Source organism: Sardina pilchardus, chromosome 16 (assembly GCF_963854185.1).
Source record: "Sardina pilchardus chromosome 16, fSarPil1.1, whole genome shotgun sequence".
NCBI classification, from domain to species: domain Eukaryota; kingdom Metazoa; phylum Chordata; class Actinopteri; order Clupeiformes; family Clupeidae; genus Sardina; species Sardina pilchardus.
This window is the reverse complement of record NC_085009.1, coordinates 12924147-12944200: the sequence shown is the minus strand read 5'-3', so window position 1 is coordinate 12944200 and position 20054 is coordinate 12924147. Positions and strand designations below refer to the sequence as shown.

The window sequence follows — 20054 nt, the reverse complement described above, 5'->3', positions numbered from 1 at the left end:
GTATGATTTGAATGTCTTTTTTAAAGAATATATTAACACTTCTTCTGAATTTCAAGAGGAAGGGACTCCTAGTTTATGAAGACACAGTTGCATTTCATGTATGGCCCAACTTAGTAGTCCACCCCAGGGGTGTATTGTGTGCGTGAGCAACCTACACGTTACCCATCTTGCACTGGATCATCTTCCTGAATCTCAATGTTCTAATCCGTGTGAGCACCTGTCAGAGGCACTGTTTTGCACTTTGATGATGTCATCGCATCACCAAAAGTATTGGTTTTACTAGAAATATTTGGCAATATTTTTAACTACAAAAATGCACACCTATAAAGCATTTTGATACAAAATACAAGGCCATTTTCTTCAACCCAATAAAATATGAAGGGTCAAAGTAACAATAATTAAATATAAAGTAAATTACAAAGTAAAATGTCATGTAAGTCATATCACCAAGTATCAAATTTAAATATATCAACGATTATTAAATGTAATCTAATTTAGAGTTTAAATCAATGTCATTTGAATTTTGAATTACATTAAACTTTAAATCAATTGAATAAGAAGTTGAATTAATTTGAAGTCATACATCACATTTACATTTGCCTGTTCTTCTCATTTTGAATAAGACTTAACATTTCATCCTCATGCAATTCCGTGCGCCACCATTTAATTCGAACGCCTTTACTTCAGACTTTGGTACTTCAAGGTTGTACTGTCACCTGTCAATCATGCTATGTCCCCCGCCCCCCGCCCATCCACTGAATCTGAGTCGATTTATCAGTTCTTTAGTAATAGTTTCCCCCACTTCATCACCATCACTAGAGCCTTCGTCCTTCGTCTGACGCTGGGTTTCCACAGAGCATGTCACCATGCGAGATCTTCTACTGTCTTTGCGCGAAATACGCCTGCTAAAATTTCACCCAGGGGGTGTTGTCCAGTTGTCACACACCTAGCGTTTCGGCTCAGTGGTCAACAGGTTAGCTTAGTGGTTAGTGGTTAGCTTAGTGTTTAGTTAGCTAGACAGTCCAGTGCTTCAGATTACATTCAGGGGTTTATTTAGCCCAAGTATGTTCAAGTGGCATACACACAAAAATCCGTTTGAATGTTTTCATGTTGACAACAATTCATAATAACAGAAACACCACAGTTCATATCAGCGTGCTAACTATCTAGTCGCCTAGCTTGCTATGTGTTTTCAATTGGTTATAATGGGTCAACAAGCTAACAAGCTAACAAGCTAACCTTCAATGATAGTGTGACCTGAACACATTTGTTTAGCATATAAACAATAAACCGTATCAAAATAAGCCATTAAAAGTGGTCAAGAAACCTTTATTCACATTTAATATTTCCAGTTACGACCTCCGGAGCCACCGCCATTGATTTGTTTTTTTTGTTACTCCCACCTCTGTGTACAGTGTACAACGTGGTGATAATTTGAGGAGGGTAATTTCGCCCGGAGTGAGTGAGTCTTCCTAAAGACCTGATAAATCAACTCAGATTCAGTGGATGGGCGGGGGGCGGGGGACATAGCATGATTGACAGGTGACAGTACAACCTTGAAGTACCAAAGTCCAAAGTTTGAAGTAAAGGCGTTCGAATTAAATGGTGGCGCACGGAATTGCATGAGGCTGAAATTTTAAGTCTCATTCAAAATGAGAACAACAGGGAAATGTAAATGTAATGTATGACTTCAAATTAATTCAACTTCTTATTCAATTGATTTAAAGTTTAATGTAATTCAAAATTCAAATGACATTGATTTAAACTTTAAATTAGATTACATTTAATAATCGTTGATATATTTAAATTTGATACTTGGTGATATGACTTACATGACATTTTACTTTGTAATTTACTTTATATTTAATCATTGTTACTTTGACCCTTCATAATAAAATACAAATGACAAAATACTATTTTGTATTTGAAATGCACTTTTTAAATACATATCATAAATATTGCTCATCCCTGCATGTGATTGGTCATTGTGCCGTCAAGCCACGTGAGATATTTAGGTGGTCAGCCAACACCAATCACCAAATCACTCTGACAACAAATAAATTCTTCAGCATCACCGCAGCTGGTCAAGTCTACTCTACATGTCAAGTCGGCCAAAACTGGCCAAAATTAACCCCGACGCTGAAGGCCGACTGGCGACGGCACAAGACACACCAAACAGACTTGAGTCCCCGACCGCCCGACGGCCGATTATCGGGTTGGTTCGACCCGGCCTTAAGAGCGAGATCAGCAGGTGTGGTCAACTGCCCCCTTTCCTTCATTTACTGGGCCGTGTAACAATCACCGGGTAGCCTCACAGCAAGGTGCGGTCAAAGGGGCCATTCCCCCGACCTCCAAACACCTCACCAGACCTACTTCATCCCTCATCCTTTACAATGTTGACTCAACAGACTCCGGATAGACATATGTGAGACATTAGCCTCCGCTCGCTAAACCAGTTAGATGTTTAACTTGTGGAGCCATCAGTGCACACCGCGAGGATTAACGAGATTAGCCTACTGACCGACCTGGCGCTCGATGCTGCGAGGCTTGGAGGAGGCACAGGTCAGTGGTCAGCTGAACTAGTGTGTCTCGAGGCCAGTAGGCCACGTGATGGAATCAAGAGTTAAACATAGATCACCGGGCTAGAGGATGCATAACCAAAATGTGTGCTTTGGTCACTTAAAAGTACAGATGTAGCAGGAAGGCTACACCGCGCGGAACTGAAGCGTTCCGTTGGTGTTGCATTTACTGCAACAATTAGCTTTCAGCCTTCCACTATCATCAATGGAACTGGCTACACCAGACGTGATGGCGGACCATACATCTGAAAAAATGCACAATCTTCTGAAACTATTTGTACACTACACAAACTGAGCACTTCAGTTGCCCACCTGGTGTGGCCCAGGTTTAAGGTATTTATGTCTCAAAACTGATGAACTCCGAGACTAAAATGAATGCATCTAAGAGCTGGTCATTACAGGTAATAGCAATAGTTCTCATATCGATGGTCCTCTCAATGATCCTCTAGCTGTCTGTTGAGTGTATAGAAAAAAGAAAGAAAGAAAAAAAAAAATATTTGTACACAGTCCTGACACTGAAGCCCAGACTGAGCCGTAAACAAATCCAACCAATCAGTATTTGGTCCACTACTGAAGGGGCACTACTGTCTTTCTATGGAGGCCTGCGTGCTGGTCTTGGTCAAATCTGCAGTCCTGTTATAGAACTGTAATGATCAATTTTAACGTTTAACGTTCACAATTTCTTTCCTGCACTCTTCTTCTCATTCTCGTTCTACGGTACGCTGCTTATGTTGTTTTACAACATGTGGAGAGTGCGATTGAGCAATACAGCTGATAAATGATTATGCAATGCACCACAAGTGACATCCAAACAGCAAAGCATACAGTAGGACATGATTGGCTGCGTCTGAGGAGAGAAGCATGCTTGAGGTTTGTTCATGTGACCTTGCATTCAACCTTGAATTTGGGGTGTCTCCAGCAAACTCGACTTTCTAACTGTCAGACGATTTTCTAATTGCCATCAATGAATTGCCCACTGTAATAAGAGGTGCTAATGCATCACCCAGGCCTCATCTCAATGACCCTTAATGGGGCAGTTTAACCGTTTAGCAGACATGGGAAAAGGGATCAATACAACGTGGCCCAACTCATATTCCTCATGTGATCGGCCATGGACAGTTCATGTCAAGACCGACCTGATTCAAACAACTGAACATGGTGGAAAGAAAAACCAAGGGACTACTTCAGCATCTTTATCAAACAGTAACATCAGGGACAGAACTTTTAGACCAGTGATGCTGAGAGATGGAACAGAGGACAGACGGTTGCCCCGGCGATGTGTGCAGGCGAGTGCTCACCTCCTTCCCCGTCAGGACGTGCCGGGCTAGCTTGACCTTGGCGAAGTTGCCCTTGCCGATGGTCTTGAGCAGCCGGTAGTTGCCGATATGTGGGTCATCTGCTGATGTGGCAACAGAGTTCCGGCAGCGCGGCATGCTGGGGCGGCCTCCTCCCTTGGAGTCCGTGTGTGTCTGTCGGAGAGGGGAACAGAGACGCAGAGGAGAGACCGTGAGGATCGAGGTAGAACACAAGCATCGCACAGCTAGAGCATTTGTACTGTCCAGAACCGCTCTGCAAACAATGACAGAGGGAACACTTTTGGTCTTGCAGATTTCTCCATTCAACGCACAGAAAGGCCTGACGCAACTACATTGTCTGACTTAATCATAATGGTCATTTAAGATTGAATAATTATATACAAATATATCGTATCTGTTTCAGACTTGACGCCAAGAATGAACATCATGCAAACAGCTAGAGCTTTATGTTCCTGTCTGCGAAGCGAAGATGTCCCATGTGTAAACATCCTTCCCCATGTAGTATTCTATTCTCTCCACACGGCTATGCCAAGCCGTACTGGCAGCACTTGCGTCCATGGACACAAATGTGCTCAAATTTCAATGCACCATCAAAGTCATCAAAATGCCTTACATGTAAAAAACAAAACGCTAACAAAAACAAAGACGCTATCAAGCATCTGCAGTACACAGACACTGCAAATTTGGAAGGAACCGGGTGGGGTACATGCATCATAGATGCTAGACATTAGATCTCCACAGATGCTAGACTGTATATTTACACAGATGTAAATAGATAGGATAGTCAGACTAGATAGAGGATGTGCTTTCAAATATGCACTAGGTGTTAATATATTCTACAATGGGAAAAACATCATGAATATTGATAATAATCAGTGTCCAGTCATCTCGCTCACTCACAAACTGTATACAGAAGTGAGCATGAAATGGCATTAACAAAAAGTTACCAATCTATGTAAGCTATAGCTTCTCTAAAGCTTTTGCTCCTTTTCTTATGGCCCCAACAACAAACATGAAGGGAATTCTAGCACAAATCTTTCTGTAACTACTAATCTGACACTTTAAGATAACTTTTTCCTCAGATGACTTTTGCAGTCAGTCCAAAGATTCATACTTCTTGGGCCCAGTGCTCCACTCTGGCCAACAGGGCAGGTACTAGAAATTTGGACAGTTGTGTTTTGATCTGAAGTGTATTACTTGCTTCGTTATACAGAATGTAGGGTAGGCGGCACATAATATGGGGAAAAACACTTCTTGAGATTTCAGGACATAGGCTAACTGATGTAAATTAGTTTGCTTACATTATTGTGTTCGGCTAGTATCAACTCCAACAACGAGCCTCTTTACTACCACTGTTTACTTCCCATGTTTACTTTCAACAATCAGGAACACAAGAGGTCATTAGGAATGGGCGACACAGATTTAAAACTAGATCACGATACGTCACAATATATTTGCCGATGGAGATATGAATGATGATGTGAAAACGGTGCTCTTCACCAGAGTTCTCTCAACCTCAAGTAATGCCATCTTACAGTCTTGAGAGCCTTTCAAACACAAAAAAAAGTCAAACTTGATCCTGACCGACATCAGCAAAGAACTCTACTTCCTCGTCTACAGTTTGACCTCCTCATTCAGTCATCTTTGCTCTCATTCTATGTGTGAGCTGCCCATCTTGCAGCACTTATAAACATGTCATCACCTAGATCATTAATATCATACGGCACATTCCCTTCATGGGGAGGAATCACAATAATAACGACACAATATGGTCCATCCCTAGAGGTCATTCATGTCATGAGTCTAGACCCTTCAATTAATTGGCAAACAAACCAGCCATTCAGTGACATATCTAGCTACCTCACCAGAACAGTAATACCAACAATTTGCATTCAAGCCTACAATGGATTCAAATACAAACAAATCATGGCAAAATATCCTCCATTTCTGGTCCGTTTTGCATTACACCACACTCACTAACAAAACATTAGATCAGATCTCCTCAACAGACCTCTCTGATACAACCAACTCCTGTTTGTGTGTGTGTGTGTGTGTGCATACATATGAAGGCTCGGTGTGGCCGTGTGTTCTCTTGGTGTCAAAGTGAGTAAGTGTCTACAGCTCCGCAGCATTTGTGTGTAGCTGCTGTCTGCATGTGTGATCTTAGCAGACAGGTGAGGGTGCTCGGGGGCCAGCGGGGAGCGTGAGGGGTGGGGGTGGGGGGTGGGGGGGGGGTGGCGGTTGGGGGCAGACTCCAGGCTCCAGAGAGAGACCCGATACACAACATCCAAAGTCAGTCAGCCAGCCAGCCAGTCAGCCACACACAGAGACACGAGCGGAGAGGCGCTAGGCTAGGCAACGCACCGCACCGCTCCACTAACCAAACCTCAACAGGAAAGACGCTAATGCTATAATCGTTCATTAGGCCGAGGGATGCCTCTGGACGGTGCAGAAATCCCCTAATCTGTCAATTAACTTAAAGCGCAATCCCAATTTCACATTCTAGAATTCCAATCCACCCAATTCAACATATTAAACTGCCCTCTAACACAGCTGTTATACACACAGATTAGACCAGATTAAAATCTGACCAGCCACTGCCATCTGGTCCTACAGCATGGCACACACACACACACACACACACACACACACACACACACACAGACATTACGCTACATGGTTCATTCGATCATTCCAGGCCTGCTAAACGAACCATCGCACACCGGGACCGAAAACCAAACAAGTTCCCATCACTGCATTACAGATCACACGAGCACAGAGGAAGGGTGAATGTGGTCCAAAACGTAGTTCCTCCTTCAAGCAACGTGAGCCACAGAGAGCGCAGACAGAGGAACTAAACTAAAGGCGCATGGGCGGCTGTACTGTATTTAAATACTGACCACACCACAAACACCACAACTGTTCTGGAAGAATGCTGCCTTTTAAAAAGGCAGCCTTGATCAAAGTTCAGAGTTGTACACTTTCTGACTGACGTCAGTCCACACATGTTTAAGTAAGTAAGTACTGCACAGGCACAACGGTGAACATGAGCGTTCACAAAGCGAGTTAACCAGTTCTCGGTTTATGCAGTTCGATGCTGCATCATCCCAATTCACTTCCTCAGAGTATGTGCTATAATATCACTGGCCTGTGTGCCAATCCCCATTCTGTGTCTGTGTCTCTCTCTCTCTCCGTGTGTGTGTGTGTGTATGCGCACACTTATTTTGGTGTTTGCTGTTAAAGACTGGGAAGGAGAAACACATCAGTGGCTGGCCAGCACAACTGACAAGCAAACAGACGTGTAGGATTACATCATCAGTACAGTTGGTTCCCCCTCCATCACTGGGCCTGTCCGAAACTAGTCCCTAGCCACTCCCCCTACCTCTGCTAGCCACTCCCCCTACCTCTGCCTCTCGATAACCGTGTGCTCTCCGGTGGGAACCACTCTCACAGCTAAATGAAGACTGATGAAGTAATTAGTGTGTAGTGTGTAATACCACACTCAACTTCAGCTTTGGGACAAACTTCACTCTGCCTAGCGGAAACAGGTTCTGACGTCGCCTAACCCAACAGATTTGTTTACAGGTTTGCTCATACGGAACTCCCATATGTGACCTCGCATGCCATATTACTCGATGCACATCTTCGACATGGAGGCGTCGGTGTTCACGCAGCATCATAGGGTTTATAACACACACAGTAGGTTTCGAATGGCCCTTTATATGGCAGACCCTCCACGAGAATACCGCAAACAGAGTCCAAGTGGCTAGGGAGAGGGCGAAGTAACTAGTTTCGGGAAAGGGCCATTCTCTCATACAGCCAGACTCACACACGACACACACACACCTGCCCATAGCTTCACACATCAACATCTGAGATAGCAAAATGACCACATGAGGGGTAAAATACTGAAGTGTGAAATCACACATTTTTGCAGCATCACTAGTCTGGCCCAGGGTGTTTGTGTGTGTACAATATGTGTGTGTGTGTGTGTGTGTACACAATGTGTGTGTGTGTGTGTGTGTGTGTGTGTGTGAGCGTTTGAGTGTGCACTGGTGCTTTTTCAAGGGTGGTGGGGCCATCAGTGCCCGTGCCAATTTGCAAAAAGTGCAGGGACGTGTATGATTTGCGCAACTCTCTGCATGCATCGCTGCAATTAAAAAGCTGCCCTCGCTGGGGAACTACATGCAGCCCATCAGAACACACACACACACACACACACACACACACACACACACACACACAGACACACTACAGTGTACGCATCCATCCACCGCCTCTGTTGATGAGCCTTAACACCAGAGTTTTAAACATTTACCAGGTTGGTGTGGGTGGATGACTCCCTTTCACACGCACATTCTACACACGTGACAAGCGCTCAGCCTCAGAGAGAGAGAGAGAGAGAGGATGAGGTAGTAGATGATATCTTCACTGTTCAAAGCTTGACATCTCATCACTGATCATTACCTGACAGGCATATTCAGATCCCCCCCCCCACCGTGCCAATTTCTCTCTTGACTTGGTAGCGTATGTCTGTGTGTTGGGAGTGTATAGGTCCCGGTACAGTCCACACACCTGACTTGTCGTGCGACAATGTGACGTCACGGGGAACGTTGTAACCATGTATACTTGCGCGTGGTGGTCGCGACACTATTTGCAGTATTCTCCTGAACAGAGGCAGGGTATCCATTGACGCTAATGGCAGTAGCAACTAGCTTCTATGATGATATTTCAGACTTAGCTCGCTGCTCTTCACAACTGGGGGACATTACCATCTAGTCTTTAAGGTGTGTGCAGCTAGCTAATGAGATGAGTTTGACATCACATTGTCGCGCGTCGAGTATACATCTAGCATATGTCTATGCGTTGCCTGTGTTGCCTCTGTGTGTGTGTGCCCTTCAATTTCTCTCTCTACTTGGGAGTGTGTGTGTGTGTGTGTGTGTGTGTGTGTCCTTCAATTTCTCTCTCTACTTGGGAGTGTATGTCGGTGTTGCCTGTGTGTGGGAGTGTGTGTGTGTGTGTGTGTGTGTGTGTGTCCTTCAATTTCTCTCTCTACTTGGGAGTGTATGTCGGTGTTGCCTGTGTGTGTGTGTGTGTGTGTGTGTGTGTGTGTGTGTGTGTGTGTGTGTGTGTGTGTGTGTGTGTGTGTGTGTGTGAGTGTGTGAGTGTGTGAGTGTCCCCTTCAATTTCTCTCTCTACTTGGGAGTGTATGTCTGTGTTACCGGTGTGTGTGTGTGCGTCCTCGTTGTGAAAGCTTCCCTGCTAGGCTTACATTTTGCACCAGGGCTAATCACCCTCGGGTAAAAACACAGGACCAGACAAGGCCTGCCCCTGTTTCAACTGCAATTAGTTCTGATCTTTTCTGGTGCTCTCCACCCTCTCCCTTTAAGAAGGAGCATGTCGTAATGTAGGACCTGGTATGCTGACAAAGTCGTGATGGCTATGTTGCCATGGAGATCTGTCGCTGGATGGTATTGTCCTCACTCCATTCAACTCTTTAACATTTTTATCCTTATCTCTGTTGCACGCTCGCTCACTCTCTCTTTCTCGCTCTCCCTTTCTGCAGGCATTTCTCTGTGTGGTTCGGACGGGTGCAACTGAACTATCAAATAACTACACCTTACCCAGCTAAATCCCAAACACATTGTGATGAATCATCCACTTCTACCTAATGCTGCGTTATACAGCAGTAACACAAGACTCAAATTGGCTGTGTACAGTCAGCTTTCGTTCACCTGAGATGCAGTCAGGGCTGTTTCAGCAAGCGCTACAGCATCGCACCGTTGGTCATGCTGAAACTTCAAGATTTGATAATGAGGTTTTTTTCTCCCCTCTGGCAGTGCGGTTAAAAGACTCCAAACAACAAAAGGGTCTTACTTTAACGACTTCACATTCTGACTGGTTCTTAAGCTTTGTCTTTTGCAGTCATTCCAGATAAAAACTGAAGTGGATGGTGAAAAAACATTGAGGTTGTTAACAAGTCTGAAAATATACCGCAGATTTCCTTCTCTTTTATGCTCATGTCAGGAGCTTTGAAGCTGTTTGCATACAAGTCTGTAGGGAACAACTAAAATAAAATCGAGAAAAAAAAGCAGAGAGAAAAAAAAACATTTATTTAATATCTGTTCCAATACCGTGACGCAGACTGAAATACGGCACCCATTAAGGCACAAACAGAACCATGAAAAGGGGTTAACAGACACACCCTTACATAGGTCCTTCTAGAGGCTAAAATTAGACTTGGGAAGCCTCATGACTTAACTCACGGCCACTGTATTTGGACACTATTCTGAGTTCAAATAAGCCCACACACACACACACACACACACACACACACACACACACACACACACACACACACACACACACACACACACACACACACACACACACACACACACACACACACACACACACACACACACACACACACACACACACACACACACACACACACACACACACACACACACTTTCTCAAGGTTGGTGTGTGTAACTGACATGATAAGGCCCAATCGTCTTACCTCACTAGCCTATACTTCCTTATTCTCAAGCTTTGCCATTTGTTAGCTAAATGTATCACTGCTGCTGGTTTAATACAGCCTGTATTGGATGTGGTTAGTTAACACTAGTATACACAATCAGTTCTGAAACCAGGAAGCAATAGTCATCGTGGGAAACTACACACTAGGCCTTGGGAACAGGCAATGGGTTAAAACAATATTAATGAGAAAAGAAAAAAAAACAAACACACCTCACTGCCAGTTCCCTTATGCCTCGTCACTATGAGAAACCAGCGCACTTTCACACACACACCCATTCACAAAGCCGCAAACTGAAACCACAACTGACTGATTGGCTCGACATTGTCACAGCCAGGCATCTGATGTCCGATGCCACTGCACTACTCCCAAGACCCAGAGAGGGGTACGGTTTAATATGGACCCCAACACTGGCCTAACACACTGGTGTACCAGAGGGTCACAGTTTGTGACAGAAAGTAAGCAGCACAAGGCAAGATTAAGTGAGGGAAAGAAAGAAAGAGGGAGAGAGAGAGAGAGAGAAAAGAACGTATGAGGGAAAGAGAGTGAGAAAGAAAGAAAGAAAGAAAGAAAGAAAGCGTGGACAAAGGGAAGGAGACACCTAAGAGAAGACGGGATAAATAAAGGAACCTGCAGGTAATGGATCTGGGTATAAATATCACGCTGCGTCTATTTCCAACTGAGCACGGCAACAGCCAAGGACACAAATAGGCAGCAGCTGGACGTCCTGTCTCTCCCCCTCTCCCTCTCTCTCTTCCTGTGTCAGAAAACTGTCAACAGCCCACAAATAAAGCTCATATCAATTTGCCTTCCTCAGTGACAGCTCATTTCATTGAAATAAAATAAAACTTGGATGGCAAAGACCATATAAATTCTCCCTCCGACACATACCACTGCAATCATTTCAAAGCACTTGAAAGTTGCGATGAGAACAGACACAAAGACAGACATTACCGCGCGAGAGAAGATGTATGCTTGCATGGCCGAGTTCATGCACCTTAACACACACACACACACACACAAAACACAACCGAGACATACATCAATTCTCTGATAAAACAGAGAGATGGTGCAGACAAAGTGTTCCAGCTTCTCTTACAGAAAAGTGCAGCGGGGGAAAAAACAGACCGAGGAGAAAATCTGTGTGTGACAGTTGGATGGATTATGATAACACTAAACAGGGAAAACACAAGAAACAGTCAGGGAAGGACTTCAAATGCTTTGATGACAGCAAGAAGTGTCAACATAATCTTGCAGTGACCCCGACTCCCCACACAACCCCCCCCCCTCCCCCCCGCTCATGCAAACACGCTCAACTATTTATAACCTAGTCTTACAGCGAATATGTTGGAAACACAGTGCCTCGTAGGGAGAGAGCCAGAGGGATCTACTGAAGAATTATTCTCTCTTCTCTATATTTAATGTCTAGCAAGCTTTTGCTCAACTTGTACGTTGTACATTTTCACTTATCTTTTGTATTTTAAATGGGCTACGAAAAGCCTGCCATGTCTTTTCAGTAGCAGTCCAAAGGCAGAGCACAAAATGGAGAAGCTAGACACTGACTCGGTGCAGTTAACATGACTCACTCAATCATAAACAAACACCTGAATGACGTCAAGCTGTTGAAAACAGAAAGGGAGAGAGGGAGAGAGAGAGAGAGGGAGGGAGAGAGAGAGAGGGAGGGAGAGAGAGGGAGAGGTGAGCCAGGGCGCTCCCTCTCAATGACTTCACACCCAGCTCAACTGGAAATGCCTGTTTCAACACGGCAACACAATAATAATGGCTGGCCAGTCCACATGCAGAAGGAGGCCACTCATTTGGGTGGATGAGTGAGAGAGAGAAAGACCAGAGAGAGAGAGAGAGAGAGAAAGATCATAGAGAGAGAGAGAGAAGCCTAGAGAGAGCGACAGAGAGAGGGTAAGGAAAACTGTAGCGAGGGAGAGAGGTGGGGGGGGGGGGGTGAAGAACTCTGGACTTAGGCTCCTGCTGTGGTGTGGCATGACGTGGTCTGGTCACATCTTGATATAGTGCTGTCTGTAAAAAATGCAAAGCGCCGTGTAATTATGAGCCTTGCTGCTGGAGAGGCTGAAGGTCAGAGATCCGGAGAGCGGAGAGCGCCCACTCGATTGTGCTCACCCTACACACACACCCACCGACTCAACACCCTCGGCCGGGGGGACTACACAGATATACCGTCCCAATTGGTGCATGCACAGCAGGCTTAGAGGACACGGCCCTTATCCATTTACAAGGGAGGAGTGGCTTGACAAGGAACTGTGGGAGGTTAGAGTTCCTCAAAAGGGAAATTGGTTTGGTTGGCGGACTTTAACAAGCCTTTGATAAGTTGTCTAACTGGGAAGACTAAAGGATATTTCCTGTATGGGTTACAATATTGACCAGTGGGGTATATGGCAGTCCATTCTGAATCTAAGGTCCAATACTGTCCGGAACAGTTGGAAATGTAAGCCTCAAAGTCAATCACGTGAAAATAGATGGCCCTTCCATGCCTGACTACTTGGAATTGACATCTTTTATGCCTGAAGATATGGATTTCTGTTACCCCCCCCCCCCCCCCTCTTTTTTTCTTTACTTTGACAACAAGTTCTTAATCTACAAAAAATGACAAATTCTCAAAATCACAGAATAATCTAGTAACCACAGTAGGGATGCAACGGTACAGTTTTGCCACGGTTCGGTTTGTATCACGGTTTTTGGGCCACGGTAACGGTTCGGTTTCAATATATCAATATTATCTTGGCTCTAGCATACAGGAGGCTATATTTGCCTTTTCTATTTCAAATCAACAATGTGCTTCTACTTACACTTGCAGAGAAAATATTAAATGCATAGCCTGACACAGATGAAGCAGAATCACAAAAATGTATTAAAAGAAAAGAACACCATCATTGCCTTCTGTCATAAACAGGCAATGTTATCCATAGTGCAGTGCAGCATAAAGTAATGTGTAGTTATTTATTTAATAAACTCACTGTTCTTCACACATTTAAAGAAAATACTTAACTGTTATACACCCTCAAAAAAGTAGTGAACAATTCTGAAAATCTTCTCAAAATAATTGGTGAGGTAGTATTATGTGTAGTTTCAAATGGATATTTGATTTGGGAGTGCCTGCCCTGTCCTCTTTTATGAACGTAAAAAATGTAAACATAGACAAAAGTGCAGTGCAGCATTAGAAATATTAGAACAATGAAATGAACATTATTGCAACCTGTTGTCAGGGGGGGGGGGGCAATATTCCGAGAAGAAAGTGGCAAATTTGCCACTTCACAAAGTGTCTGTTTCCCCTGTGTCTCCTGTCGTGTGTGTGTGTGTGTGTGTGTGTGCGTGTGTGTGCGAGAGAGTTGTGTGATTGACGAGTGGACGAGCGATTGACTGATTTAGCAGTGAGTTTATTTTTCGAGTGGACACCTCCCGCTGCCCGTAGCCTAGCATGTACAACGTCAGGAAAATAAATGACCCGAGTTTGGAATGACATGTCAGCCTCCCCATCTCCTATAACCTCCCATCCCTACAATATTTTCCAGTAAACTATCAAAAAGAGAATACACTCAGCTGTGTCGGCGTCACGCTTTCTTAGGCTACTCTAGCGAGCAATCAACGCAGGGCAGAAACCACCGGTTACACTGTTACACACAGACTTTATAATGTGGCAAATTTTCGACCTTCTAAAGTGGCAAATTTGCGTCTTTACAAAGTATATATACGTGGCCCTAATACGCCGTCGTATTCGTTATGTCTTTGGGAATTATAGGAATATTGTTGTCGAAAGGCTGCAGCAATGGATGGTTGGGTTTTCGGTGGCAAACTAACTCTCCGTGCTGCTCCACTTAAGGTTACAGCCGGGTGATGAAGGCGCAAGTGGGCCGACATGTTGGATGTGTTACCTTTATTAGGTGATCGTTGTGAAGCAGTGCTTGCAATGCACACTGTGCTTTGTTTACTGACGGTCTTTTTGTCTTGTTCGTGGGCTACTTCAAATGTCGCCATGATCATGCAGCCGCCGGTGAAGTTTGTTTCTTCTCACATGACTCCTTCATTTGCATTTCAACGCGCTTATTGGCTCTCGGGAAATTCAGTAAAATTCTGATTGGTTGTTGCAAGGTTGACGAGAGGCAAGCTGAACAGTCAGAGAAAACGCATCCCCCGGGTCCTAAGCCCTCCTCTCTATCGCTCCCAGGCTACGCGCGCGCAATAACCTTGTATTAAATAAAAAGTTTAATGTCGCGTATACCGAAATATTGCGGTTTAGGTGAGTCTATTGAACCGAACAGGCCAAACCGAACGGTTCAATAAATTATTGAAAACCGTTGCATCCCTAAACCACAGAGATACCCTATGATTCCCCCCCCCCCCCCTGTATTCCATCTAAATAGACTCCATTCGAATCCATTCGGCTTCTCTATGGACAGGAAACCCCCTGAAGCCCTTTTCAGCCCAGGATGCCAGACCAGGCACACTTCACAATGAGGAGAGTGGGTTATGGACTGCTTAACGCTCCCTGAACATAGGAACCGGAGCCAGACAACTCCAATAGAAAAAAAAACAGAGTTGTAGGAGTTCATTACTATGTCCTAACCAAACGACAGGATGTTGGCGTGATCAGCAGGCTTGTGCAATGTCACAGGGGTGTTGAAGAAATAGCACGCTGGTGTCTCAAGAGTAGTCTCAACTGCATCTCAACAACACTGGCCGCGTTCACCGGTTCACGGACGTCACACACTGGCACAGCTCATTTTGCCACCGTCCCATCACGGGATGACATCATGTAGGCTAGACCTACAGGGCCCACTTGGTGGTGCGTGTGGCCGGGAGACGAAGGGCTTGCACGCAGGTGAAAGCTTTAGACCCAGCTGACCGCTGGCCATAGCATCATAACACATCACAGACATCAACTTTTATTAACCTATTGCTACACTCCCAGCCTGCCTCACACGTGTTGTTTAGCATGCAGTAGCCTGAAAAGTTGTGGGTTCAATTCCCGGCTTCCACCATTTTCCGCTGGCCATCGCGTCACATCATATCACACCACAGACATCAACTTTTACTAAACTATTGCTACACTCCCAGCCTGCCTCACACGTATTGTTTAGCATGCAGTGGCCTGAAATGTTGTGAATTGCTCTGGGGACAATGGCCCTTTTACAGTCACTGCCATTGGATAGAAGCATCTGCTAAATGGAAAAATGTAAATGTAAATGTTAAGAGCTATTTTGAGGGCTGAGAACCAAAGGGGCGTAAGTGACATTTTGGTCAAAATTGAGTTATATATATATATCACCTGATAGCTCTTGATGAGCTCTCTTAGCTGACAAAATTATAGAAGTAAAATATTTATAAATAAATATATAGTTATTGAACAAAAACGGCAGGGGAGCACACTGCAGCACATAAGGAAGATGCTCTTTCTTGGGCCCCCATCACACTCTCTCCCGCTCTAATCGCCATCAGCAGCACATGTACCTGAATCTGACTCTGAATCCATCTGCCCGTGCCTCTATCTCTCTGGGAGATTATCTTGCATCGGAGCTTATCCGGAGATTCAATATTCATCTCCACTAACTGCAGATGAGGCAAGCTGAGACAGGATGAGCAGGATCCAACAGCTCCTGCAGCTCCGACGGTGGCAGCATACAATATACAGTCATAATGACAGGGAGTGGGATGTTGGGAGTGAAGTCTGGGCAGCAGCAGAATCCCAGATGAGTGATTGAAATGTACAGAAATTCCTAAATATAATGAAATATTAGGCTGATTGACTTCTATGTGACTAAAACTCACAGCAACGAGCCTGTACGTCTTCGCTCTCTACAGTCTCTGTCATTTATAGATCTGTGTCTGACCCAAGTTGACAACCCCATGGTCTCAAGTCTCTCTCTGTGGGATGTGTGTGTGTGTGTGTGTGTGTTTGTGTGTGTGTGTGTATGTAAACAGGAACACATATTATCATATGTCAACATATTAACAGTACCAGAGTTGGTTTCAGACAACATCCTTCATGTGGTTACAATACAAGGGCATGCATGGTGAATGCCACAAGACCACATTTTATTCCATTACTAACATGACCTACACTACTTTAAATAAAAGTACACCACCACTCTCTGGAAATACTATGAAAAGCATCATTCAATCAGTCAACACTCGGTTCCTCTCTGTCATAGTATCCATCCAGCTACTTTTTACAAGCTGTGCTGAAACTTGAAACCAACCCTGCCATGCTTATCTTGCAAACCTAGTGTATAAATGTGGCTCCTTTGCCAACATTTGCTTACACTCGCAAATGAGACATTCACGAGAAGGGACCACATCACCTTTGCATGGTCGAGGAAATTATGAACTGAAATGAAATGATCTTGCAATGGTATGAATCGATTCATCTTCATATGTATTAATCTCACAGTGCAACTCAATCATTCTACGATCATGCTAAATTCTGTGTACTTAAACTGTAAGGCTGCATCTCCCCATGTATAAGGGAGAAGCCACATTGGCGTTGTCAAATATACCCGGTGTGCCAAGGGACTCTGTTCTTAGTCTCCCTACAAAACGGCTTTGCCAAATGAGTGACACTATGAATCACCAAAGATCTCCCACACTCAAAGGGGCGTTTACGTCTGTTTCACTGAGGTTAGCTCACGAAAACTTAATCCCTTTGCTTTGTATTTTTTTGCGACACAAGAAAAACATTTGTATCTGCATCTTTCACACAGAGGAAATGACATAACGATACTTCTCCTAAATTGTCACAAAAAGTGTATATCTTCTTTCAAATGAGTTCCCTTTACCTACATGGTTAGCTAAAGCTAGATAAAGTACCTGATGTTAGCGAGCTAGGTGGTCACAGCCAACCACTAGCAAAGAAATCAGTTGGGATGCTCTCTATTAGTTTTGTATATTATTATCGCCCGTGCAATGGCTAACTATCGTAGATAACGAGTTAGCTGAATAACAAGCACCGTAGCAAATGCTTTACAAGCAGGCTTGTGGATGTTAACCACTATTATCCAAACCATGTTCATTGGATGATACCACTGACTGTGGACGAACATATTTGGTTGGAAATGCTCGATTTCCCCAAGCATGAGATGACTGACTTTAACGTTGGGCTACCTAGCCACTGCTAACCTTGGCTAACGTTAGGTTGCTGCTTCAATTTCACAAAATGGCAATATTGCGTGAGCACCACAGACATTCTCAAACCACACTCACACAACCCTGTGTAATTGCATTGAACATATATTTTCGGATTCCCACTCTATGCACAACAGGCCTCACGTTAACGTTATAGCTATCCAGGGTGCTTGTAATGGAATGCAAGAAAACTCAATGACAGTGATAGCAATGCACAGCTAGCCAAGAGACTATCTTGAGGACTCCACTTACCTGACCTGACGAGTTTTCTATGACAGTCAGTAACGGAGGCCGGGATGACATTTTTGGTCAGGGATCTTCAAAAAGGGGTCCGGGGATGAAGAAAAATGTCTAAGAATCATACACACATTTAGCAGTAGAGGTTATTACTGTCCTTTTGGTCGAGGACCAAGGATCAAAAAGGTCCAAAGAGCTAGCAAGCTAGCTAGAAAGCTAGCCACGCAGACAAAGATCAACAAGTTGAATCCCACATTACAAGTACGTGTCCATGTCAACAGAGGTGAAAAATTGGGTTGCAAAAGTTTTCCAAACGTCAGAATTTATAATCACGCTAAGGTTAATCGTCAGTGTCCTGATTTGCTGATCCCGACAACTGCATGCGCTGATTTACGAAATAGACAAACAGAAAATAGATTACAGTACTGATAGCCAGTCCAAATTAACGTTAGTTAACGTTAACGTTACCATCAACTGGCAATCCAACAAAGGAAACACATCAACGTGTCACGGTCTTGCACTTCATAAAACCAACTGCGCTTGATTTGGACAACCACATGAGGTTTTAAAAAGGAAAAAGAGAAAGGAGAAAAATGGTGTTTAAAATGTCGGATCTTTGTGAGTGTTGAGGCAGTCCAAAATCAAGCCCGTAGATTCAGTACATCAGGCCGGTCTAAATCGGTTCCAACTCGACCGACCTTCGCTGCAGAAAAATGAATAGTCAACGTTGCCTGGCAAATAACTTTAACGAGGTAACGTTAACGTTTGCTGGTGTGAATATTTAGCACAAAAATGTTCTTCCTGGTTTGAAGTGAGGGACAATTGCGTCTGGAAATAAGCCGCTTGGTCAAGAAAATCAGCCAGCTAGTCAGCTAATGTTCACGTTACATCCAAGTAGATAAGCTAGCACCGTAGCAAGTATTGTGGTCTGCTGTGGAATTGCGCTAGCTAGGTAACGTTAGCTACTAATCCGAGGGGTAACGTCTGGTCAGCAAGCGCACTGGCTAATAAGCAGTCCAGAAAACTCAAATATCCATGAACAGCGACGTCTCCTCTATTTCCGAGTGCGTGATTCAAATAAGGACGGCACCACTTGGAACACTCAACACTCGTGTTACGAAGCTGATGTCCTTAAAATACGTCCGAAAAAAAATCAAGTTGTAAAATCCTCCAGCATTACATGCCACGAAAGGTGTATGTATGGGCTAGCTTGCTCTCTTTACTGGTAGAGGACAGTAGGCCTATGGAAAGCAACGGCTACTGCGTTCAAGCAGCAGCAACGCATTCTGTAAGCTACACGGAATCTACCGAGATACCGGAACAAGCAAAAGGCAAGCAGGCACGAAGCAACCACTGGGAGGCAACATGGCCGCCTGTGCACAGCTGAGAGGGGCGGTGTCGGTCGTCGGTACCCGATCTGCTACCGGAAGCTTCATTGGTTATGGTCCTATGATGGGTAACCTGGTGCTGACACTGGGGGGGGGGGGGGGGGGGGGGGGTGCTGCAGGTGACACAAAACTGAACAGTGATAATATAGGCTACAATGTCACCTTTGACAGCTCTTACAGCAGAGGCCATAATCAATCCACAAGAGAGGCCTAAAGGTGGACACATAAACGCAGGTGGAAGAAGTAGGCTAAGCCTATGTTCTGTTTTGTGTAGGCTGATCAAGCAGAAAAAGAAAGAGAGAGATTAGTCAGTTTTGTATTCAACTTAAAAAAAAGGTGCATGTGGAGGCAAAGTAGCCTGGGAACACCCAGACCTTCACAATTAATTGGGTCTGGAAAAAGGTTTATTGACTTATGACTTCCAGCAAGGGCGTAACTTGCAGTGAAATTAAATGTATTGGAATTAAACGTGTTTCAAGTCAAAGCCAAATTGTTTCAAACGTGTAGCAATCTTGTAAACCAGGTTTTAAATGCAGTTGTAGGCCTACTCAATTCCAAAGAAGAATAGAATAGAATATATACTTTTTTGATCCCGTGAGGGAAATTCAGTTCTCTGCATTTAACCCAATTTAACCGAATTAGTGAACACACAGCACACAGTGGACACACAGTGAGGTGAATCACACAACCCAGAGCAGTGAGCTGCCTGCCCAACCAGCGGCGCTCGGAAATACAAAAAGAAATACACATACATGCCGGATTAGAGATTGTACTGTATTTGCGTGCCTGTATTTTAGGCACACTGGAAATGGGCTTCAATGGCCTCTTGGCCAGACGCGC

The 20054-nt window shown here is 44.3% G+C and overlaps 1 protein-coding gene across 5 annotated transcripts in view; it reads right to left on the bottom strand.

Annotated features, from left to right (window-relative positions):
• mark2b (MAP/microtubule affinity-regulating kinase 2b) overlaps positions 1 to 19196 on the bottom strand; it is a 46527-nt gene extending 27331 nt beyond the window's left edge. For 2 of the 5 annotated variants that reach the window (XM_062516190.1, XM_062516191.1), the window contains exons 1-2: positions 17842 to 19195; positions 3878 to 4048 (exon numbers count right to left, since the gene is read on the bottom strand). In XM_062516190.1, the coding sequence (XP_062372174.1) occupies positions 3878 to 4048; positions 17842 to 17892 (222 nt within the window). In that variant the 5' untranslated portion in view covers positions 17893 to 19195. Of the gene's footprint in view, positions 1 to 3877; positions 4049 to 17841 lie in introns of all 5 variants that reach the window. The other 3 variants (XM_062516188.1, XM_062516189.1, XM_062516192.1) reach the window with 3 other exon arrangements.
• Between the last annotated feature and the right edge of the window lie 858 nt (positions 19197 to 20054).